General features: G+C 38.6%; 1 protein-coding gene across 1 annotated transcript; it reads right to left on the bottom strand.

Moving 5' to 3' along the window:
- Positions 1-90: 90 nt before the first annotated feature.
- On the bottom strand, positions 91-23,729 carry LOC112965291 (protocadherin Fat 1-like). The gene is made up of 23 exons (XM_026064143.1): positions 23,721-23,729; positions 23,245-23,514; positions 21,877-22,014; positions 21,059-21,275; positions 19,873-20,031; positions 17,967-18,118; positions 16,646-16,814; positions 15,493-15,701; positions 13,901-14,080; positions 13,062-13,281; positions 11,396-11,532; positions 10,535-10,678; positions 9,477-9,721; positions 8,813-8,922; positions 7,957-8,091; positions 7,364-7,500; positions 6,518-6,715; positions 5,412-5,506; positions 3,581-3,736; positions 2,556-2,747; positions 1,783-1,908; positions 1,192-1,369; positions 91-750 (listed from the first exon to the last, which is right to left on the bottom strand). Exons 1-23 carry the CDS (start codon positions 23,727-23,729, stop codon positions 571-573), a joined length of 3,756 nt encoding a protein of 1,251 aa, XP_025919928.1. The 3' UTR covers positions 91-570.
- Between the last annotated feature and the right edge of the window lie 1,787 nt (positions 23,730-25,516).

The raw sequence follows: 25,516 nt of genomic DNA, 5'->3' as shown, positions 1-25,516 counted from the left end.
CCGGGCTGGTCGCCGCCGCCCGCGCGCCCCTCCCCGCGGCGGGTGGCCTGCTGCAGTGCCGGGGCGCAGGTGTCGCCGGCGGGGGCTGCGGCGGGCGGGGAGGACTAGCGGCTCCACTGAACTAAGTATTATTTCCTATGAGAATGAAAGGCACCAGCTGAAGAGGAAGGGCTGTCCAGTCATTTTCAAAAACTGGCAACGATGGTAAACGATCACCTGCAGAAGAATAGGCGATTCTTTGATTGAGAAATACTTGAACTAAAATAAGGAAAAGGCATCACGTTCGAAATTATTTTATTGTGTTGCTATTTTACACATCCTATAAGGAATTAAATACATTTTGAGATACCGCTGCTCCCAGGGAAGTAAGCGTGAAATACAGTCATTCTGCAGCCCCTCTTTTTAGCTCGTATTTTCTTTCCTGTCCATCTCTTACAGCACAAATAACAGGAGCAGCAGGAATTAAAATCTAGATAGCATTCCCGTATTTTTATTACTCACTGAATTCTGTATTGTTCTAATAAGTGTCATTGTGATTTTTCATAAAGAAAAGGTTTCTTCACGCATCTTTTAATTATTGTTGAAAAATAAGTCTTCGTTATCAGGCTCATCTTGTTCAGTCTCTGTATCCAAAATAACTGCCACTTCTGAAAATCTCACGCCTTTCAGTTCTTTGTCCGGAGTGTGTATTATGGGATCAGGTGTTAATGGACGAGCTGGCTCATCATTTTTATCTGTCAAAAAGCCATTCTGCAAGAAAACATGAGTAACACAGATGAGGCAAAAGACTATGAATGGTACAGAGTGCACAAATTCTAAGCAACAGAAGTAGTATAACTTTACGTATATTCTGTCTCTGAAGCTTGCAAAGCATTGTTCGAGGCTGCAGGTTTTAGGGGCAGCAGTAGATGAGAACCCTTTCTGTACATATGGTAGAAGATGCAAGAGAATCATCCTTCTTTTGGGGACAACAAAGTCCTTGTCATCCTCCTCCTGCTTGTAAGCAGAGACGAACAGCCCATCTCAAAGATTTTCATTACTTCAGATAAGATTTTTTCCCCCACAAGTACTTTAAAAAATGGTTGAGTTCAGTTACTGGCTTGCAGCCTTCGATAATTATTTCAGTTATTATTTGATGAATAATGATAAAATATCTTTTACTCCAGTCTTTGCAAATGAAAAGCTAATTACCTGTTTTGTTGTAATTTCTGCAACAGGCTGGGCTCCTACGTTTCCTTCATGTTCACTTTCCAAATCTAATAGCAGTGTCTCAAGATAATCGCATTTTTGTTCCGCCTCAAATACATCTTTATCAGCATCCCCTCCTTGAGTGTCTTCCATGCTGGTAAACGTTGTTATTTCAGTGTTCCTGAAAGAGAGTTAAGAGAATTCATAACACCTTCAGACAGTTAAGTGACCAAGTCTTGGCCTCTCTGAATCTGTGAGCAGTATGTACACTAGTTTCAAAATCACTGGGATTTTACCCAGGTGAACATTATGTAGCTTCTTGTATCCCAAAGGGATTTTTCTGCATAGAGATCAACAATTTGCTAAAGAGTAAGCAGGAATTTGCCCGTGTAATTTATGTTACAAGACTTTAGTAGAAGGTATTAGCTTTCTTCAGGCATAGAGTTTATAACCTACTACAGTAACAGTTCTTACAAATTAAGGTATACATTAGTGAAAGGTACAGGGAACATCCCATATTATCAGAATAAAAAAGCACATCTTTTGATATGCTGTTTTTTTATAGCTTTGTGATATCATCAGCATTTTACTTACACATTATTCGTGTGCTCTGGTTTCTCTATGATTTTTGGACTTCCATTTATGTCAGCTACAGCTGGATTATCAAAACCCTCAATAATTTCAGTTTTCTTCCCAACAAACCACTTTTGCTTCTTACTCCTGAAAATGACAAATACATGAAAATAAAATGGTTCGTTCTTTCTGAAGTTTTAAAAACAAAACATGGAATATTTGTGTCATAAGTTTAACACACAACATGTGTTACCAGTATTATTCCGGGGATTAGTCTGGAGTATTATTTCCTGTTTTTCTGCAAAATTGTTAAGACTACATATTAATGGCAAAAGATTAAATACCCACTGCCCTCTTGGAAATCTAGTCATTTTCCACAAAGATATGGTCCTGTTGCCATTGAAGTCAACAGCAAAACTTCCCTCGACTTCAGCATGCAAATTCATGGGACTAGTGGAGAATTATGTGGGTATGCTATAGCTACTTGTGCCCCCCTTCTTAGTTACAGTTTCTGCTATCCACATTTCTCTGTTTTAAAAGGATTTCTCTTTGCTGTCGCTCTGTGACAAACACAAAAAAGAAACCAACTTTGAGTTGCTGTGGAGTAAAAGAGGTATCTAATATCTACAGGAAAAAAGTCTAGACATTTTAATTTACAGCAAATCTTAGGCAATACTCCATCCAAATATCAGTAATTTATCAGATAGAAAGTATTTTTCAAGCTGACATTTAAAGTAAATTTCCTAGTTGTAAGTTCAATCTAAATGACATTGTTAAAGTAAAAATATTTATACCTTTCTATAGTAATAAATATGTATACCAGGAAGGCTACAAGGGTGCAGCCCAGCAGAACACTTAGAACGATAGTTGCAATGAGTTCAGAGGACACCGAGGCAGCAGGAACCTCTCCTACGTCAGCAGTAACAGACGTTTCAAATATTTTTTCCAGTTCTGACTGAATGATGATCTTCTGCTCTGTAAGTTTTCTGAAGATAGAAAAGTAAAATGCTGGTGATTTCTCAGACCTTCATTTTGGTCTGCAGAGTAGTGAAGAAAAGAAGAAAATGAGAGAAAACTCATCCCAGAGTCTACCAAGAGCAGGCGTCCTTTCCAAAGAGTCAGACGTTTCACATCTTTCACGGAAAAATTCCATTTCTAGCAACCAGCCCAGGGGCTGATGTGAACTAAAATGCTGCAAAGCTTGGAACAGTGAACTTGAGGTACATATCCTCTAAATCCACATATATCGCTTTACAGATGCCAACAGAGCTTTCCGCAGTCAAAAAGCTTCATCAGTGCAGGGTGCTTTCCCTGCCCACAGCCTCCACTGGTATTATCAATCAGCCACAAACAATTCCTAGTGAAACACAGAAGCTGAGTCTAGAAATCACATCATGCATTTTAAATAGCAGCCGCCCTTTATACAGTGTTTTGTGAATATGCGTTCATACCACTGTCATGTTATGAAAGAAATATAAAATACACCTAAAATTAAAATATTTAATCAACATTCTGCAATTCTGAAGTGAAAGCAATATCTATTTTAATTATAATCTTTCTGCTTCAGTTTTCCTAAAAAGTGACTTTTAAGTATGTCTTGCACAATTAAACAGCCATATTCATTTGGTTTTGACAAGCTCTGGAAATTACCTTTGACTAATTAATGAAGACTTTCTGAATTCTAAAAGCTCAGTTTGAGCTTTGAGGCAAGTCTCAGGTAAATTGATATTTGGTCTAAATCCACCCAGTCAAGACATTGATAATTTTAAGGGAAACAAAACCTTCCTGACATGCAGAGGACCAACCGTAAGATACAGACCTTTTTACGTCTTCTGCAGGTATTTCTTGGGCTGCCTCATCAACAGCAATAATTTTTAAGTAGGTTACATCCGTGCTTTCTCTTGCTCTTCTTTCAAACTCATTGGAATAAAAATCAATGATGTATATATTCCATGCAAGTATTTCTTCGAGGACCCTGCCATCATATTAAGAAAATTTTTAATTAACTGGGCAATGACAAATTCTTTTACTTTGGAAGTGATAGAAAAGTAGCATTTACAACATGTTGCACGTACTTAGTGTTTTAGTCTAAGGATGCCAAACTGCAGGATTATCATCAGCAAAGGAGTTAAGCTATTTGCCCAATATCATAAAGTGACTGAGTAGTAGCAGAGAAAAAGAACATCCAGTCCCCAGCTCTGACTACTAAACGAAGGCACTTTTTTCTTTAGTAGATGCTATTAACTTTAGTACATAGCCTAAAAATTCTTAGATAGTTACCATTAGCATAACTGAATACTTAGAGGAATAAGGATTAACAAACCTTTATACATGGATTTCATAACCAATATTGCATAGCATATCGTATATTTAGTCATGCTTTACCAAGTAACATAAGGCTCATTTCATGCTTGACATTATTTTTATAAATACAGGCAGTGATACCTATAGAGTGTTATAAACATTAAAGGTAGGGAGATGGGAATCTGTTCTCGTGATCCTCCATAAAAAGAGGTATTTTCACACTGGATCAGACCATTGGCCCCATTAATCCATCACTGTGACAGGAGTCGGTACCAGCTGCTTCAAAGAAAGGTGTGACAAGTAGCTCTAGGGTTTCCGTCTAATCTTTACCAACGGGAAATAGGTGCTGTGACAGTGTTGATGTTACAAACTCATTTTTCCATCCTTTAAAGTGATCTTCCCTCAAAAGCATAGGACTCAAGGCCTCATATTTCCAGTGAAAATACCTGCTTATATATAGTCAAACAAAATCTTTTGTGCCTCATAAACAATCCAAAAAGGCCAGTGTACATTTTTAACTATACTGTGACCATCCACACGTTGCTAGCTAATCCCCTACTGCTGTAGGGCTGAGACCCCCTTGAGAAACACTGCTGCTGTGCCGCAAGGGGGATTTTTCATTTGTAGCAAAGGTGGTTTTGGTTTGCGGACTCATCTGAGGATACGTGTCAGAGAACGAAAGGTCAGTACATCCTCTATCCTGTCCATCTCCACGTTTGTATCTTGGGGCATTCTGTTCCTTCGGCAGCCAGTTAAAGCATATTTTCCATAGACAGAGCTAGACTTGCATGATTTACAGAAGGAGAGGAAGTTCAAACTAATCCAATAAAATGCCAGTATATTAGCTCTTCTCCTGATGTCATTTAAGTTCATAAAACTGAGGAAACCTCATAAAAATTAAAAGTCATGACAACCCTGTGCAAAGGGCAGAGCATTTGCATGGCAGACCCATAAACCACCTGTTAACTTCTCTGTTTAGAAAAACTAGAGCTAGCAACACGATCATTTCCTTTTAGTCTTACTAGCAATGAAAAGTTTTATGCTAGTCTGTTGAAATTCATAGAACTGTTGAAGTAAGAGGCAACCTCTGGAAATTATCTAGTCCAAAGACTTTTTTGACAGTCTTCAGTGCAGGCCAAAACCTTACCAGGAAAAAACAGGCATATCTTTCAGGTGGATTCCTGTGGACTCCCCGAAATTATCCTGAATTATATCAAATTGAAAGCCCGGCTTTTCACAGACCCAGGCTGTAATACATCCCCTGTAGATTGTCAGACCCCTGTCTCAAAGGGACTCTAAATTTGTCATTAGGTATATCAGAATAAACTTCATAGCTTCAAAAATACCTTTTTACTTCAGCAATATTTCTTTCAACAGCATTGATCATCTGATTAAGAACAATTACCACAATGTTGTCACTGGAACTGGCATCAACGATTACCTACAAAATGAATAAATCACATGTAAGGTTTTCTAAAGCATTTATATATCTCTCTTCATTCCCAAGATTGACTTTCAAAAAAACTCTAATTGTGAGGCTAAAAATGAGAACTCATAACTCTCCATGTCAATAATTTCAATAGAAATAAATGTTAAAATAGTATTACAGGCAATTAAAAAATTGAAGAATTTATTAAGAATTTATTAAGAAATTAAATTAAGAATTTATTAAGAAACAGATTTCTAAAATTAAGTATGAATAAATTTTGAAAACATATAAATTTCTCTGCATGCTCTCCAGTTATACCCATCAGTTACCTGCATGTGCAGTACAAGCAATTTATTATAAATGCAGCACTTAAAGGACTCTATTATCTAACTACAGTTTTATATGTCAAACCTTCACCAGAGTAGCTGGGATTCGGATAGCAGGTTAAAATGTATCTGCTGTGCAGCTACGTGGAGGTCATACACTACTGAAGAGGATATCCTGGGGAAATTGCACCAAGGAGGCTGGAAGGGAAGTGGTATCAAACTTGCAATACCTGATACAGCCCCTGAGTTGAGGTAAATCTTTCCTTGCAAGGAAAGAATAACTCAAAATAACTCAAGAATAACTTCCTCCCAGGAATAAGGTATACTGGGGGGGGGGGGGTCGTGTTTCTGGGCTCACAGTTACTGCCAAGCAGTTCCTTTCAGAATCTTACCCCAAGGCTCCCTAGCTCAAGACAACTTTGTTAAGTTAGTCATGGCCTGAATTATCTAAGAGATTAATGTGGTCCATAAGTGTAATTGTCCTGTAAAAGTCAATTTTCATGTCAATATATTTTTCCTTGTTAATGGAAATGGCAACCTAGTAATTCTGGCCTGAGATTATATACTTTGTATCGGTACATCTAGCAGTCTCACAACATGGCATTCAATATTTCTTTCGTCAGTACCAAACTAGCCCTTCTTGTATACAGATTTTTGACATGGAAGCAAAACAGCACTACACAGTGATCTTCCTTACATTGACAGTTGTCTGGGCTGTAAGTCCTCTCCCACCTTGGTCTGCAGCTTGGACTTGCAGAGAAACTGTTCCAGCCCATCTTCTTACAGAAACTGTAAAAATCTGCCCTGTGTTTTCATCGATGTCAAACTGATTCGTTTCATGATGCACTAAGCTGTACAGCAGAAGGCCGTTCTCTCCTGAGTCTGGATCTGTGGCCTGGGTTCAAAAAAGAAAGGCGATTTGTGAAACTCAGCTTGTGGCTTTGGGCTGTACTTCACTCCTCAAACATAAAGCTCTCCAGCGTCTATTTGTAAGACTGGAATATTCTAGGCTAGTGGCTGTCATATTTTTTCCTGTGCACTAAGCAAAGTGGAGCACAAACGCAGAATCAGACCAGGGCTATACAAGCAGAAATACGTTTCCCATAAAGTCTGGAGGATTCTACTGCTGCAGCCATAAAGGGAGCTCGCTACAGGAACTGAAGGATAACACCAGACTTGGAAAGGACAAGTATGAGAACTGCTCCATTTTGTAACTCATTTCCCCTTTGGGTCTGATAGATAACAAAGCAGTTAACAGTGCCAGAGAGGGAACGGTAGTCTGTGCGGTGTAAAAACCTTTAGGGACCAAACAATAATAGCCCTAAGTCAGAAGAGTCTGCACAGCTCTTCTGACTGACCGACTCGTAGGACAGGTATGGACTGGTTCCCTTCACCCACACTGTGTGAAACCTGGATGATGGGCAGAATCTGGCTCAAGCTTTCAAGAGCAGATTTAACAGTTCCTTTAACCTAGTTTACTTGGGGAGGAAATCCAAGTCTTTCCAAAGCCTTTCCTTATGAAGAGGACAGAAAGATACTCTACCTGAACAGTAATAACTGGGTATTTGTACGGCACAGAGTTCAGTATCCGAACTGAGTAGACGCTATTCGAAAATGCTGGCTCTTCATTTACATCTTGCACTGAGATTTTCAGCATTGCCACATTTTGAGAAAACAGACCTATTAAACAAATGCAGGTTAACTCTGACACTGCTCAGGCTCCTGTCAAACAAACATCAACAAAGCACAGCTTTCAGAGGCTGGACTGGGCTGTGGCCTTACAGCAGCATCTGTGCTGCGCGTGAGGATGAGGGAGGAGGAAGGGAGCCCTCTCCAGCTGGCTATGCTGTAGCAAGCAAGCGACAGGCAGGTGCTCCAGCTGGTGCTCAGGAGCCCAATGCCCAGCTACAACGTTCTCCTCTGAGACCGTGGTAGGGCCCTGTGGGGGCGTGCATTTGCTGAGGAAGACTGCTTCTCTTGTCGGTGCACTGCTGCAAAACCCTGACCTTCAGCTTGTCATCTTTCACACCGGAACTTTCAGTTAAAGAAAATCATGTTTTCTCTAGCTGGTTGCAAATACAGAAGACAAATGTCATGTGTTCATCACCCCTGATTCAAGCTGGAAAGGAAAGTTACCTGAACGCTGGACTTGGGTGGCAGATGAGGGATTTTCGTTTGCTTCAATAAAAATTACATACTGAGAAACTTTCTCATAGTTCAAATTAATTGCTGTTTTCAGCTGACCACTTTTTGGATCCAATCCAAAATGACCTGAAAGGCAAATGTGCACCTGAGTTGTTGTTGTTACCATTTCACTTGCATGCTTCCTACCTTTTGTGTTTTGGTTGTTCTTTGGATGCTTCCATAGGCCCTCTGCTCTTAAGGACGTGAAATGCACCACTACCAAGGACTGAGCAGCGAAGGCATCACAGCTGGGGCCCTATCCTAGACCAAACAGGCTTTAAACATGTAAAGGAGCAATATACTTGGAAAACAGAACTGTAGCTTCTTGTGGCACAAGTCCTTTTTCACTTGATTTGCAATTTTCCCATCAGTTTTTAATTATTCCAATTTTTTTTGTGGCAAACAAAGTCACATCAATGCTGCAAGAGCTGAAGAAAACTAGATGCCCCTAAGTAGGTACAAGTGCAAGGAAATGATAGACTAAGAGTGATTGGCAGGGAGGAAGCTGCTTGCTTACAGCCATTTCTCTTTTGGCTCCCTTAGCCTGTAAATTATTCTAATTTAAGATATAGGAACCCATTTGCTGGCAAGTTACATCACCAACTCTCTAGCCAAAGAATATTAACAAATTCTCATGCTAAAGATTGCTGAAAGAAATAAATTCTTTACATTCTTTCTTTAAAAAAAAAAACACAAATTTTTATCCTTGCTTTCCATCTCCTCATTAAATACAGTAGTATCTGCCACAAAAATGACCGGTTAGTTTATTATCTTAGCTATTTTAAGGCAGAAAGGAAATAATACTCACCTGCTTCATTGCCAGATACAATTGTATAAACAATCTGTTTTCCTAAAGTTTCAGCCACAGCAAAAGTGTAAATTAAATGATCCACTCCCGTGTTTTCCATAACTGAAACACTAATATAGAAAAGAAATGATAAATCATAATGTTAAGTTTCATAACAGTTATCGTGCTGACAGAGTTTGAAATTTAACTCCTTAAGAGCAAGTTTTCTCCCCTCGGGATGTTTGCTAGAGCTCACTGGCCTTCAGAGTGCAGTGTAATTTCACCTTTCCGGCCAGACATTTGTTTATCCTTGAGTAAAGGGCAAGGAGGATTTTCATTTGTGGGCTGACAAGAGAGAAGGTATTAGCATGGACAGCACTTCTTATATTCAATTAACAATGACTGCAATAAAAATCAATACTTTTTTATTAGTGTGCAAGAGGAAAGGGACAAAGAGGATGATGTACACAAGCTGCACACCAAAGAAATGAAAGGTAATGCCCGGCATCATGTACACAGAGCCACTGGAGTAGCAGGATTTCCTAGACTCGTTATTTAAAAACTAATGTCCTTTCTTCTACAAGAAAAGGAAAGGGAATTGCTACGAAACTTAGCTTCAGCTTTACTGGTTTTCCACTACATGGAGAATATGAAGCAGTTATATAACTTAATATGGAAACCTTACCTGATTTCCGTGTTGTTAAACTGAGGAACAAACGGACTGTTGTCAAGCACATTAAGAGTAATCATAGCAGTGCCGTTTAATGACGGAGAACCTTGGTCTTCAGCCATTACTGTTAAATGGATCTCTCCCGATCTGGACAGGTTTCCAGTCGTTATTATTTTCCCCTCACTCCTATCTTCTATCAGGAAGAACTGGCTGAAGTTTAGATCAGGGAGGATGTAATATTCAACAAGGCCATTTTGCCCCTGCCATGAAAGGAACACAACTTCATGTAGGACCATATTATTTCAGTGCTTCAAGTCTTGTAGTACAGACTCACTGGAATCTTAACATTTCCATGCTTAAACGGACAGAATGCCAGAGGCATTTTAAATAACCAGAGGGAACCAGGCTCAGAGTTACTTGGTGTTAAGCTGTAACACAAGAGCAGCAGCATGGGAAAGGGCCAATGGACAGACTTTCCTCCAGAAAATTATTTCTGATGTTCCAAAAGTCATACATATTTATAGCCTTACAAAAATATCTTTGCCTAACAAAGTATTTAGTGTTCTGCCTTAGGTTCATCATGGGCCTTGAGTTCTGCACAAACTTCTAGCCTATTTCAGCTCATACAAAAACATCAACACATTAGTTTTGTGAGCAAAGTTCACAAATTAGAACTTCTAATTCTAGATTTTCAGAAGAGGAGGAGGAGGATGTTAATAAGTCAATACAGGAAGCGAAGATTTCTTTATCTTCTAGACTCCCCATGTGACTTGAGACAATGTGCTTCAAATTCCTCATCTGTTCACTTCCTCAGCTATTCACTTTCCACAGGTTCCATAAAACTTACTGGTTCACACTGTCATATGTCCTGGGACCTATATTTGGGTATCACTGTTAATAGTAATAATTAATTTCCAGGGGAAAAATTCCCATAGCCATACTAAAGAAAACTACACACACTGTGAGTACATTTTGAAGGGTAGGAACAGTTGATATTTCATGCCTAGAGAATGGAGAAAAATATATTTGGGCTGCAGCTTAAAGCAGTCTCAGAATCAAAAACGAGTAGTTACCTGATCTTTGTCTGTGGCGTTCACAGTTATGACATGAGCACCTACAGGATTAATCATGTTTATAGAAGCGGAATAGGAATTCTGAACAAACACTGGAGCATTGTCGTTCACATCAATCACTAGAACCATGACAGTAGCAGTTGCCTAGAAAACAAAATGGTTTCTTGCATTTTAGAATATTTAGAATGTCTTGTTTAGTGATACATTTTTGTTATTTGCATGTGCAACAAAAAGCATTAATTAGACTTTGAAAATGCTGTACTGAAATAACAGGCTAGGTTTCATTTTGTGAACTCAACATCAGAAATCACTACAGGATTTTAATATAAAAGGGACAGTAAATTCCAAGTAGCAGTAGGATTCTACTTTTTGAAAGATTTCTGAATGAGTAAGAACAAGATGTATTCAGGAGGCCAACATGTCATACGGCTGCTGCTAGATGAGGATAAGGGAACTGCCACATGTTCTAGTTTTGTTAAATAAGCTTGTAATAACTTTTCAAATAAAAGAAATACAGCAGAGCTAGAACAATTTTCTGCAAATTACTTTTGCTGCCACAGAAAATTATCAGAGTATTTACAGTATTAACTAACAGCAGCAGGCAAGAATTCTTGTTCTCTGGTGCAGGTTGGTCAAACAATTCAGGATCAAATTCTGCCATGCATAATTATGGAGTATTTGGACTAATTTTGAAGTATAGTACTTCTCAGCATGGGCACAGGTAGCAAAAATATGACCCTAAGTGTTACTGGGTGACTAATTTCTTGTGCACAATAAATGTCTTTCGTAGATCTCTCTCCCACTAGTTCAAATCCACTCTGACTAGGAATGTCACTGTTCAGTACAGTAATGCTCTTTTACCTGATAAAAAGGGGCAGATTTATTGTTGATGGCGTTCACTGTAAGGCTGTATTTATTCATGGTTTCATAGTCTGGAGAGGTCTTTATCTTAATGTCCCCATGTATTTCATCGATTTCAAATATATTTCCTCCACCACCTGAGATACATTCAAAGAAGCATTATCAATTAATGCATCTTAGAAACACATAATTAACTACATTCTTAAATGATATGTTTACCTGTGTCTTGAGCTGATGAAAATCCCTTTTTTAATGTAGTAGGGGTAATATAGAAGAAAAACAGAAAAGATTTTGAGTGGATGAGCATTTGAAATGTGAGCCAACAGAATGGGTCAACAAGTCCTGCCGATATACCTGTTGCACTCAAAAGTTAATAGCACTTATGCTTACAAGGCATGTAAATGATGATGGACAGTATACTGCAGTCTGGGGATGAACCTCTGGAAATGAGTTCCTCCATGCTTGTGTAACTGTAGGATCAGAGGACACAAAGGCCTTTTACAGTCCTCTGACCTTCTGTATGTTCAATCTCAGGTTACTGGTTGCAACAGGCATGAAGCGCTGTGACAAGGTAGTATTCCAGCCAAGACCATTAGGAAGAGATGTCATTACATGTACTCTGGCTCTAATGAGTGACACACAGATCCGCAGAAAAAACAATTTGACTGCCAAAAGACCTGGCAGCGATTTTGACTGTTTTTGGCCACCCTTGTCCAAAGCCATATCAAAAACTGCGCACATATTGGAAATAAAAGACCCTAAAATATATAATACATCTACTCATGATAGTCCAACACCAGAAACAACTATTTTAACTCCTGGAGGCTTCGGTCCGTAGGGTTCTAAATCTCCATCTCTGTCAGGTTTAGGTGTAGGGGCAACTGGGTGCTTTTCCCAGCTGTGATGCCATCAGCTACCACAGTTAAATGTGACAGGAAGCATGAACCAGAGCTCTCGGCCACTGCAATTCACAAGTTGGCACATTAACATAAAACGAAATTGCAGGCAGTTTACATTAGTAGCCTGGGCAGAGATCTGAGGTAGCAGGGTAGGTGACATGGTGCCTGTTGTGCCACTTCCGCTGCAGAGCTAAACATGTCCAGCACTAGGGTGAAGCAGACAGCTCGCCAGCAGCCCTCAACAGTGAATCAGGTCCCTGATGCTCTTGTGATACCATTTACATCTGCTCAAAGTAGCTGTGAAACGCTCATAGTCCACAAGCTGAGGAGAGGCTTAACTTAGTAGCATTTGGTACCTTGTGGCACAGGCACAAACAGTATTACAAGACAGGGCTGAATTAGGCCCTAAGATCTTTATTCGTCATTCAAGAAAGCCATGGCTGTTTTTTCTAATCAAAATTACTCCTGCTGATGGCAGTTAAAGCACTGGAGCAGTTAAAGATTTTTTAGAAATATGACTTTTAATTGTAATTAAGGGTATGATTAAAATTACAAAAACAGTAGTTCCTGCAAGAGAAGTTGCTACTCAACCAGTTCAAAGATTCTGTGAGCATAAATTAGGAAAATGCCAAACCAGACAAAAGTGAACCTTCTTGGCTTATGTGGAAAGCGATTAGCAGATAACCCGCATAATGCTATTTGTGCTCGTAAGAGCGTAGACAACAAAGTGACCGTTGTTTCAGTGCAGTAAGAGAATCCCTTGTTACCTGTAAGGTTATATAGGACAAAGGCGTTGTCTCCCATGTCTCTGTCTGTTGCTGTGACTCTCCCAACTATGAATCCCACCGGCACATTTTCATTTACACTGAATGTATTCACTGGATCAAACACAGGTGGCCAGTCATTAACGTCAATGATCTTCACGACAACTGTGCAATAACCCCTTTTCTTCTCAGGGATTCCATCATCTTCAGCATATACCACAATCTGTAAGTCGCACAATTATTGGTAATGAGAAATCATACAAATAGGTATTTGCATAAAGATTAAAAGATCTGGATGGCTCTTAAATTTTGAAGTATTCTTAGAAATTCAAACTCAAAATCTGAATTCACTTCAAAATAATTTTTGAAAACTTAAGGCATATTTGTTTGATTTAAAAAGTCTTTCCATAAAGAACCAACCAATTCACCAGTATTTTTGCCTGAAGCAAAATAAGATCATAAAGAATATCCAGTAGTGGCAGCAACAATAAAAGAAGTTTAACTGAGGGTCTTATCTCCAAGGTCTCAGTCTAGTAGAGATTCAAGCAAACAGCCAACACTGAATACATGAGCTGTCACCATGAAGTTAGTTATTCATGTGCTCATGTGTCTGAGCGTTTGTAGGACTGGGGGTCTATAAGCCTTGCTTGAATTTCAGGTTAGGCATTATTACAAGTTGTGTCTTGCTTTAATAATGAATCATATCTTGAGATGCATATTAAAACAATGCATAAAATGTTCAAGCCCGATCAAGCTAAACCAAAACAAAAATGTCACCAATTATCCAAGGGAAAGATAAAGAGCTCTGACTTATGAAAAGATGTAAGAAATCTAAAGCAAACCTGATATTCTGTAGCTTCTTCTTCATAATCAAAGGAGGCAGTGGAATAAAGAATTCCTGTAGCTTCATCTATTCTGAATTTTAGTCTGTCTCCGCTGAGAATGCCATATGTTAGGAAACCATTTCTGCCTGCATCATTATCCTGAGCTTTCAGCTGCACAATCTGAGTAGCGGGTGAATTCTGTCAAAAAAGAACAGATTGAGGCTGTCAGAGACTTTGGTTAGCTGCAATTTTTTGATTTATGTGAAGGAGGAGTAGCAGACACCACATACACTTCCAACAGTATAGACACTTTCAATCAAAATTACACAGTTCATTCAGCACAGTAAGAGAATCTTGTTTTCTGGTAATATACAGAGCAGTTATTTCCCCCCCGTCTCTATCTACAGCAGTGATCTTCAAGGATGATCACCGTGTTTTCAAACAGGACCAATGACAAACACAAGTGTCTGGCTTGCCTTTAAGGAATTACTAAAGTTTAAGAGCTTCTAGTCCTCCTTTGAAACTCAATAGACATTCTCAACTTCAAAATCATGTTTCTGTCTGAATACTATTTGGCTAATAATCATGCTTTTCAGCTGTAAGGACAGAAAAAAACTTCTCTATTTCTTCCATTTAAAAAACTGTTATTTGCATTAACATTGACAGTAAATATCAGTGTTTCACCTGTACAGCCATTTGAGACCTGATCTAAAGTTACATGATCCAACAGGGCATCCAACAGTTCCTTCTGTGTAAATATTTCATGTGGAAATTAATTTTTAAGTTTGGGAAATGTGATTCTAACTCTTCTCCATTAAACTAACTGGGAACATAAAAAGATGTGTAATAATTAAATCTATATTTAGCTCAAGGTTACAAATTGACTAGATTTCAAATCAGTTGTGTCTTAAAGAGAATTTATGTGAGCTTGTTGATAATCTCAAAGGCAAGGTATGTGCTATAGAAAATATAAACATGATCAATGTGCTTCTTTTAAAAAAAGTATCTAGCAGATGAAAGTGTGAAAAGTGTTGTTTGAAAATGCAAAACAGTGAAATGTGGGGCTAGATGCTTTTGCATAAATAAATGCTGTGGCCTCCTTTGCAGGCTTCCAAAACATAACAGCAGCAGACTGAAATCTGCCTTGTTTCATGCTACTGATAACTTAGGGGCAGGAAGAGTCATAACAGATCATATTTTATCAAGAGGAGAAATGATGCTACTTTAGAGGAGACTTCTGCCTGCTATTTCTCTGCATGAAGCTCCTTTACAGGTTGATAAAGAGTCTGCAGGATGACAAGTGCATCCCCTAGACTGGAAATGCACATGAAGATGCTCTGTGTACAAATATGCAAGATGGAGTGGCTATTTTTTGCTTCCTGGAGACCGTCATTAGTAAAAGATTCACTTTTCTGTTAATGTGTTCATATTTCTGGACCCTTCTCTTTCTGTATGGGAAGTTTCAGGTTGAAATAAACTGCAGAACATCACACGGCAGAATGGTAAGCCCCTCCCGTTCCAGGATGTTTACTTGTACATTCAACATAAGATATTTTTTATTATTTTGAGGGTTCGTTTTTGTGATTCGGTTTAGGATGACATTTTCTTACCTCTTCCAATTTTTCTTCTACTAGAGAGAATGGGAAAACTGGAGGAAAATTGTTTTCATCAATAACTTCTACAGTCACAGAAACTTGATTATGTATGCTATGGTTAGATGAATCTGTTGCTTGCACATTAAAAGAGACTGGAAAATGTTCCACTGTCAAGTTCTTTCTCGTTCTTATGATACCAGTGGATGGATCAATAATAAAATACCCTGTTAAAAAAAAAAAAAACAACAGAAATTACTCTATTATTTTATTATTTTTAAACTGAAGATGTGGGCCCTTCAATGCAAGCTACATGTTATGTGTATGACTGTCGTCTGTTAGTGTCCTTCAAAGAACAAAATAAAATACAATGTGGATTTGCATGAATGTCAGAAGTATCCAGGCTATAATTAATAAAAACAAATATTTCAGAAAGCCAGGATGGGAACAATAGGGGAGAAGTTCACAATTCTCCAGCAGGAGTCCTCACCTTCCCCTGAAACAGTCAGAGATTATTTGATCCTGATTCAGTCACCAATTTTTGTATTTCCTATGACCTCCTGTTCTTACTGACAAGAGGAATTTGCAGATAACTTTAAGGGGACCACAGCTTCATACAAAACCCTTTACAGAAAAAGGAACACATAGAGGCTATGTTTGATGATACAATATAATCAGTTCTGGGGCTTTTGTTATTAGTAAAAAGAAACATCTGACACAAAGCACTGATCCAGGTGATTCCATGTAAACTTACTCTACGTGTTCAAATTTGTTAAGAGAATGCTGATGAGTTAGTTTTTTACCAGCAAGACTTATGCTGGACTAGGTATTGTCTCTCCACTTCACTGTAACTTTATGCCTGACCAGGCACCACCTGATCTCCTGTAGCAGACATGAAAAAGCATAAAGGCAGTGAATCAGCTCTGGATCACATGGCTCTAGCTAATCTGACAGAAACTCAGTCATGTGCCACACTTGATCCATACCAAATTTGTACCTCTGGATGATACAATAGTTTATACATGCAATATTAACACCTGTAGAACTGAGATAAAAGCAAAAGAAGAGATAGAAGAAATAATCCACAAGCTAAGTGCTCGTAGCAATAGCTCTTTAACACACCTTCTTCCTTGTTATTTCATGTAAACAGCCTACCCTTTTCATAGCTTACCATTTTCATCACCAGATACAATACTGTATATCACGGGGACATTATACAACACACTGATCTGTACTACGAATGTATCTGGCAGTGCCTTCTCACTCAGCGGGGCAGGTTGATAGACTGCTTCAGAGAACACTGGGAATGAAATGCCGATGGGAGCAATCATTACTGACACCTGCAGTGAAAAAAACATAACCACAATGGTCATATAACTATGTTTTCACGTTTAGCAGACTTTTCAGGTTTGCAACAGCAAAAGTCTAGAGCTTTCTCAGAAAGAAAAAGTTTGATGGCTGCATACTGTTTGACACATTCATATCTCAAAGGTAGCAAAGGTTAGCGAAAGATGTCAGCAACCTCATTAGTTTAGGTTCACCAGTATGTTTTCCTAAATGTAGAGAGGGATTGCAGTTCATCACATACAGCACACTTCAGATGACTTGTTTGGCTAAACAGCTCTCAGCAAGAGGTACTAATCTCTGTTTGTAACAAATTTTTCCACCTGGTGTATGTATGACCACAGCAGGAGTTATCAAATAAGTTTGGAAGTACAGAATTTTAAAGTACTATATATATTTAAAACAATTACAACTGATTTATATTTGAAAAATGGTGGCAGTCTATAAATAAATAATGCCTCATGCTTCACAAAAATAATGACAACTTCTTTCTAAAATGATGCCAGCCAGCTGCTGTCCAATGCTCTGAAGAATGAGGGCTCATAATTCAAAATTCAGCTGAATGTAATTTTGTACATGTTTTTATCCATACACATTTCTAGTCCTTTTTCGACTTCTGTGTGAATTTTAAGCTGTGATGTTTAGCAAAAGATCACCAGCCATTTATAAGCAGTGTAAAAACTTTTTCTTTCTTCATATTTAAATATCTCACTCTTCAATTTAAAATTCCTTTTTTCTTCTATTATAGGAGAATAAACAGGAACATCTGATTTGCTGTGTCCTGTTGACCATATCATGTACTTCTATCACATCCCCCTTTACTGTCCCACATTTTTGACCTTGCATAGAAGTCTCCATTCCTCTAATATTCCTCCCTCATGGTCCATAGCTTCTGTCTTTGTTACATCTTTTCTGAAATGGAATGATCAAAACAGTGATGGGTGGTGTGTCAGCAATGGCTACAGTGGACTAACTCTATAAATATTATCATTCTTTGTCCCATTCCTGAAACAGAGTGGACATTCTGACTCCAGTTTTGCAGTTTTGCCTCCTAATGCCCATTCCCTGGAGTACTTACACTCAGCTTAGAATAAAACAATTTGGTGAATAAACTGTGCAAGTAGATACTGAGGCAAAAATTTCAGTACCTTGACAGAAGTTGAAAGAGGTGGCACACCCAAATCTGTAGCAGTGACTGTCAAAGAGTAATACAGGGGAACAGTCTGCTTTGACAAGTCTCTTGTTAAATTGAGTTGTCCTGTGGTACTGGAAAGATTAAAGAGGCCTTCTGAGTTTCCATCTGAAGAGAGAAAAACAGGTGATGGAAATGTTCAACAGAGCCAGCAGAGTCAAGCGACTGAATTATATGCCCAGACTTAAGAGACGTGGGTTGAAATCGCAATCTGTATATGTGATTTGGCACCCGCTCGTGCTCAAAGCAGAGTCATCACTGAATTCAGACCAGGTTGCTCAAGGTTTTGTCCTGTCAGATGTTGAAAACCTCCAAGGATGGCCTCTCTGTGCAACCTGTTCCAGTGTTTAATTATCCTCATAGAGGATTTTTTTTCCCCTTATATCTAGTCAGAACCCCCATTTCAATTTATGACCATTGTCTCTCATCCTCTTGTCATGCATCCCATGCTAGTATAGAGCCTAGCTCCATCTTCTCAGTAGCCTCCTCCTAGGTATTGGAAGAGAGATCCCCGACCCGGCCTTCAGCTATGGCTGGTACTTGTTCTCCTCCTTGAACCTTGCCTCCGGTCACAAAAGCCTGGAATACCTTGTCAGTGAGGACCAAGGCAGAGATGGCACTGAGTATGTCGGTTGTACCTGCATCTGCTATCACTAAATCATGCACCACAATCGGCAGTGGGCCCACAGTTTCCTTTTTTATTCTTTTACTGCTAATGAAGTGGGAGAAACTCTTTCTGTTGCCCCTGACATCAACTGCAAGCGTCAGCTTTGGGTGAGCTTTGACTTTCCTAGCACCATCCCTACACGCCCAGGCAATGTTTTTACAGTCTTCCTTCGTAGCCTGTCCATGCTTCCACCCTGGTATACTGCCTTTTGCACTGGGGCTCAGTCCAAAATTCTCTGTTTAGCCAAGTCAGTCTCCTAATACATCTACTTATTTTCCTGAGCGTCAGGATGGACCAGTCTTGTGCTTGACAGATGCTGGCCTTAAATATCCGCCAACTCTCTTGAGCTCCTTTGCCCGTCAGAGCTGCCTCCCGCAGGATCACACCCACCAGTTCCCTGAATAAGCTGAAGTCTGGGCTCCTGAAGTGCAGGGTCTGTACTCTTCTACTTGCCTTCCTCACTACCCTCAGGATCTTGAACTTCAGTATTTCAGGATCACTACAGCCAAGGCTGCCATTAATTATCACATCTCCAAGCAGTTCATTCTTGTTCATGAGTAAAACACATAAAACAGCACTTCCTTTCATACAGAGATGTCAGGAGCTGTATCGAGGGCTGACAGTTTACAAGCTCCCTATTGTGAAGCTGGGAGCTGAGCATCAATTAAGCACTGAGTCTTCCAGGAGTCTGCTTTAAGGTTATGCTGTCCTTGATGCATGATAGCTATAGAGACCATATATGCTTTGTAGATGCTATTATGTGATATAACTATCAGAGCTTAGAGATATTCAGCCTCCTGGTTTCCCCTGTTCAAATGTACCTGCTGTATCCTGTGTTTTGTTAGATTCTAAATTCAAGGCAATGTTGTAAGTGAAATCTAAAATTCCCAATGACTTCTGTAGGACAAGGATTTCCTACTTTGTTTCTATAGTACTCACTCACTGAAAGCCACCATCGTGACTGGAGCTTTTGGATACTACTATCATCTAATCTCTCCTTAAATTTCAGTTCTGTGCATGGATGATTCACAACACTGGACTTCTATGGCTGACTGCATTAATTTTGAACAGGATTGCTACAGATGTAGAGTTTCATTGTACTTGACTTTTGCAAGTACACTTCATTTTGCAAAAACAGTTTATCAGGATGCAAGTACTCTAATAATAAGCACCCATGAGAGTTTTTCTAACATACCTGTAATACTGTAGAAAATGCCTTCATCATAACTTTTGTTTTCATCTCTTGCGTTGATATCTACTACCAGTGTGCCAGCTGTAGAACTGTCAGGAAGGATCTGGTGATATGAGGGCTTGTCAAATACAGGTCCTTCTTCATTGACATCTTCCACGGTAACTAAGAAAACAAGGTACATGCCTGAGTGCAAATATGAGTTTCACCTAAATGGTTACAGGCTATTTCTTCAGCTAATATAAACCAGCAGAGCTCCTCTGAATTAAGTTGGAGCTCTTTCAGTTTAAACCAGATAGCAACCTTGTTTTCCGTACTTCAAAACTGCTGCCTTTGTGGATTAAATTATTTACAACTCTGGTAATAGTTTTCTCACAATGGCTGAACTGCTAGCATGCTGTCACCACTATCTGTCATGAATAATATCATCGTATTGTTTCTCTGGGCTCCCTTCTATGCCCGTGTTAATCTGATATCTCTTGTCTTAATTAAATTGGCTTAAATTGCAAGAACTGACAGACAGGATTGGTTAGTGCTATGTTTGTACATGACCTGGCACAGTAGGGTCATGGCCCACTGTTAGTGAAGCAGGGCTCTACAGTAACATAAATGACACAGAACAAAAAGTAATGGGATCAACACTTCCAGTCAAACTGACCAAAACTAGGGCTGGCAAAAAAAAACCCAGGATAACATTTTCACAAAAATCATTTATGTTGTTTTCTGTTTTACAGAGTTTGAAAAAAGCCCTATTTTTTGCAAAAGAAATCCAAGATGGTAGTGTTATTTTAACATTATTTTTGTAACATTAAAAAAATTAATAATTTTTCTCACCAACCAATAAGTAGCTTTACAGTAAGCCAGCAGAAAAAGAACTGAATGATGATTTTGTAAATTTTTTCAGTCAAAATGCCAAAGGTACTCTAAAAGTGCCATAGAAAAATTTGTGAAAGCATTGAAGTAAGTAATGTCAGTCTGTGGGAAAAAAAATTCATTTTTGACAAAAAAAACCAAACCTTTTTTGAGAAAAATTTAATCTGGCAATAATTAAAACATCATATCATCAGTTCCAATAGTTTACTTTGGCAGACTATATTACTATTGAAGGCTATCGTTGTGCCTTAAAACTACACATGCTGAAATACTCCCTAAGAGAAACCAAGGTAAATTTTTTGTAGTAAACTAGAGCTACCTGTAATGTTTGCTGTGTCCTGTAAATATGGCTCCCCAGGATTGAAAGCTTTCAGAATAAATGTATGCTGGGCACTACTTTCATAGTCCAGAGGTTGAAGAGATGTAATATTTCCAGAAAGTTCACCGACATAAAATGAAGAAGTCTCTCCAATTATAGTGTAATGAATAATAGCATTGTACCCTATGTCTTTATCCATGGCTGTTGCACTCAGAATCTAAACGAGAAAAAAAGGGTTTAGAGCAGAACCAAGAGAGTGGCAAAACACACACACAAGGTTGGTATTTAACTATATAGTATTTACTGCCTGAATTACTCATCTGGCCATTAATGGCATTGCTAGAATACTGATGCAGCATTTGGCAGTGCAGGTAATGGACATATCTTAGGTCACGCTTCTTTCTTTGATTCCTGTGAACCACTAGTTCACATCTGCAAGGCAGATATGGAGCCAGAAATGGATAGACAGGGGGAAAGACAGGACATTTAAGAATGCGGAAGTCCTGGATACATGCACAATATATAGAGCAGCTTTACAACATGCTGCCCGTAGGTCCTCTGCAAACCTGCGCGGTTTGGCATCATTGGTAAGGGCAGAAGGGGAAGAGAGATGGACATGAAGAGAGCTTGAGGAAGAGTCAGTGTGATGGGCACTCCACTGTCATATAAAACTAGCGCACTGTGCGACTTTACAGACCCCACAAAGTCCAAAACCTATATACCCCACTGCACAGTCATCATGGATTAGTACTGCTTCCAAGCTTACACAGGGAGAACAACCGCAGAAGAACAGGCTATTTTTTCTTAATGCCACATACCACATGTGGAGGCTCATTCTCTTTTACAGCCACGGTATATGATTTTTGGGGGAACTCTGGTGGGTTGTCATTCACATCTTCTACAGCGATGCTTAGAACTAAGCTTGCAGATTGTGATGGTTTGCCAGAATCAGTGGCCTGTGAAGAAGAAAAATTGTCATTAAATACAGCACTTCACTGATACAAACTCACTTTGTCAGTTCAACTTTGTTCCAAAAATTTTGAAAGGAAACTTTGTCTCAGAAGACCAGTTATCACCCAATTACACAGCTGTAACTCCATGCCTGATTTGGTGTTGCATGTCTTCTGCGGCTGGTATCATCACCATATCACGTGCTCTGGCACATTTCATGATCAATTAATGAAATGCTCAAGCCTGATCCAGATCATATGTGCCATTGATCAGACATGGCAATAATCAACATAAAACCATGATCTGAAGATGCCTATCTGTGATGTGGCCTTTAAAAGAATAAGTAAATCCCTTGCATTTTGAAGGCTCGAAATGTATCAGGGCAAGTGGTATAAGGTAGCTAGTATGTGGTAAATTCACAGTGTATTTTACATTGCACTAACATCTGCCACGGAAAACTCCTAACCTACAGGACCCATATATACAATTCTTAATGATTCTTAAGAAGTGCCTACTTTTATTAATTCTAAAATTTTCAGAAGACACTGTTCAGTTTTTAATATGCGTCCTTGTAGTTCTGAATAATTCCTGTGAGTTTCTTGCTGTGTTAAATAATTTAGTCAGGTAATCTAAGTCAGCAGTAAAGATCTCCCTGGAGTACATTTGTACATAATGGTCAATGCTGGAACAGTTATCTGTAGGCTCAAACATCAGTTTAACTGATTAATAGCAATAGCATCAACGGAATCAACTAGAATAGATAGATGCTTACAAAATAAATGGGGTGGGATGAAACTCTATGCTTTTACATTTTGAACAGGGAAATCCCAATTAATTTTATAGATTTTAAAAAAGTCTAAATACATGCCTTTTCAAAAGTGAGAAAAATAAGTGAAAGGGACAAACGATTTGGACTGGCAAAGCAATAAAAGAAATATGGCAGTATGGCAGCTGCGCAGTCTAAAATGGACTCAGGAATTCTTTGCAGGTTTCACAGCAAGATGTCGCGTGGCTTTATGATGTTTAAGATCTGATGTTCCTGGGTCATTTTTTGACTAATAGCAATTAACATAGAGGGAAAAAAAAGCTCCGGGTACAAAACACACAAAAAACAGTCAGAACATGAATGAATTCTAATGCAATAAGATGGATTTTCTTGTGATAGTTCAGTATTCTCTCTCTTTCTCTCTCTCTGTTGAGAATTTTGCAAACTTGCATCAAATTTGTCAACTTACTATTATTTTCAGCTCATAACTGTCCATCATTTCTCTGTCTAAGGATTGTTTTGTCATCAGCTTGCCAGTGGAACTATTGATATGGAACATTCCAGCAAAATCATCTTGCAAAGAATAGCTTATAAGTGCATTAACTCCTATATCCAGATCGGTAGCAGAAAATAAGCCCAAGTCTAGCAGGCCTGCGTTCTCAGGAACTGATAGATTAGTCCGAATCAATGTTGAGAAAACTGGAGGATTGTCATTGATGTCATTCAGCCTGACAGTTACCTGCAATAAAAAAAGAGATATATTTGAGCAATAAAAACAGTTATTTAGGTCTATGGAAGTCTAATGACAAAAAAAACCCAAGGCGATACAAAACAACTTCTGTCTCAGTTTTTTTTTTATTCTTCACTGTTACAGGTAAACCAAACTATATTCTAACTGGAAGAGATGAGCAGGATTAATAATCTGGGGCTTTTTAGCTCATCTACTTCACGCATTTGACAGAACTACACATAGAATCAGTTTCAGTGTTAATGAGTTTCTCTGATTGTGGGTTGTTCACAGAGCAACTCTTTCAGGATGTGATACAATTTTTGATGTTGACAATATTTCAAGATGGTAATGTCCCCTTAAAAAAATCAATAAATAAATACGATAAGCTCTCAGAATACTCAAAACACTCATGCTTGCATAATAGATGACACTATTATCTGGGTATTGTTTTTATATTTTAATGTTACACTCCTTTTTTTTTTAATATTTAAAAATGCAATATACTGTACCAAAGCAACAGCTGTATTGGGTGGCACCGCAGAATCAACTGCCTCTACAATGATGCTGTATAGGTCATCTTCTTCTCGATCTAGCCTGGCAAGAGTCACAATGTCTCCTTGCTCATTAACAGAGAACTTGTCGCTATGTGTTTTCAGCGAGTATACTACTTTTATGGCTAGGCTTCCGGTCAGAGCCCTCACAGTGCCAACAGCAGTCCTGACCGGCTCCTCTTCTGGAATGCTGAACTCATAGCTGGAGCTATCGAAAGTCAGTCCGAAGTCAGTGTCATTTACCAGCAAGTAGATAGTAACAGAGGCTAATGAGAGAAAACAAATTAAAAAGAGTGAAATGACTGCTAAAATAATCATGACCTGTGCTGTATTTCGCTAAGTTTTAAGGAACTAATAGAAAATGACAAAAATTGGCATGTAGTAAAGAGGAATTAAAAGCAAAATATCAATAGTGATAAGGAATAAGATGTAACACATAAAACACAATGACTTTTATACGGAGCTAACGTTACAGAATAACCCAACTTGACTGACTACAGCGATGTTGCTCCGATACAATAGGAGAGCAAGGATCACCAATTTGAAGTCAAGAAGATATGCAATTGCTTTCCACTCCTCAGTTCACATCCTTCTCAGCCTTTTTTCCCTAGGGATCCAAAGTGGTGAAGTCTTAAGCTAAATAGCTTTGTAACAAAAGGGAGAGGATATATATAAAACTGCATAAGTGCAAATTCTACCAGGGCCACTCTTTATTTTTTGAAGAAAATTTTGAGAAAATCAGTTGTTCCTTCTATTCATGAGCAACCAAAACTAACCCCTAAAATTACATGGAAAGTATGGTTATAGAAAATATCGTATGACTGAATATTTTTTGAAGAAGCAGAAACTTGTGCAGAGGGATATTTGCCATTTGCTAATTTGGTTAAATGTTCTAATTCTACGAAAATTAAGAAAATTTGAAAGAGAAACACACTTTACCAATATGATTGTAACACATCTTTTTAGAGTGCCTACTACCACCAAGTCCTGGTTTTTGTAGCAGGAGTACCATTGCGGTAAATATAGAAATCATATTACTAATCAGGATTACTAAACCAAGTTCCTTGTTAATGTGATCAGCTGGGAGGAAATCAAAGAATAAAAAAAGAAACAACCAAATAAATGTTCATCATTGCTGAAATGTAACAGGGATTCTAGCCATAATTCAGTTTGACTTAACTGTGGTGGGATTCATTTAAAATGTCAATGTTTGTAAAGGTTACACAACTATGGAAGTTGCCAATGCATTTGGATACTATGTGGGAAGAAGAAAAGGGTGAGAAGGCATCACTCACCATTTGATGTAAGCTGAGGAACTCCATGGTCAGCAGCAATAACTATCAGTGTAATGACTGTATCAGCTGTAATATGGGCCAAGTTATTGCTGAGAGTGATTTCTCCAGTATGGTTATTTATACGGAAATCATCAGAATGGTTCATGAAACTGTATTAGAGAGAAA

Source organism: Apteryx rowi, unplaced genomic scaffold, assembly GCF_003343035.1.
Source record: "Apteryx rowi isolate R43461 unplaced genomic scaffold, aptRow1 scaffold_21, whole genome shotgun sequence".
NCBI lineage: Eukaryota > Metazoa > Chordata > Aves > Apterygiformes > Apterygidae > Apteryx > Apteryx rowi.
Note: the sequence above shows the minus strand (reverse complement) of the source record. Positions and strands in the feature narration are given on the sequence as shown.

Bases quoted from the DNA above. Each gene is read 5' to 3' on its own strand.
- LOC112965291 (XM_026064143.1), bottom strand. The intron at 18,119-19,872 runs GTATGTTAGAAA...TTCTCTCTTCAG, and splicing joins CATTTTCTACAGTATTACAG to ATGGAAACTCAGAAGGCCTC. The intron at 2,748-3,580 runs GTCTGTATCTTA...TTCTATCTTCAG, and splicing joins CCTGCAGAAGACGTAAAAAG to AAAACTTACAGAGCAGAAGA.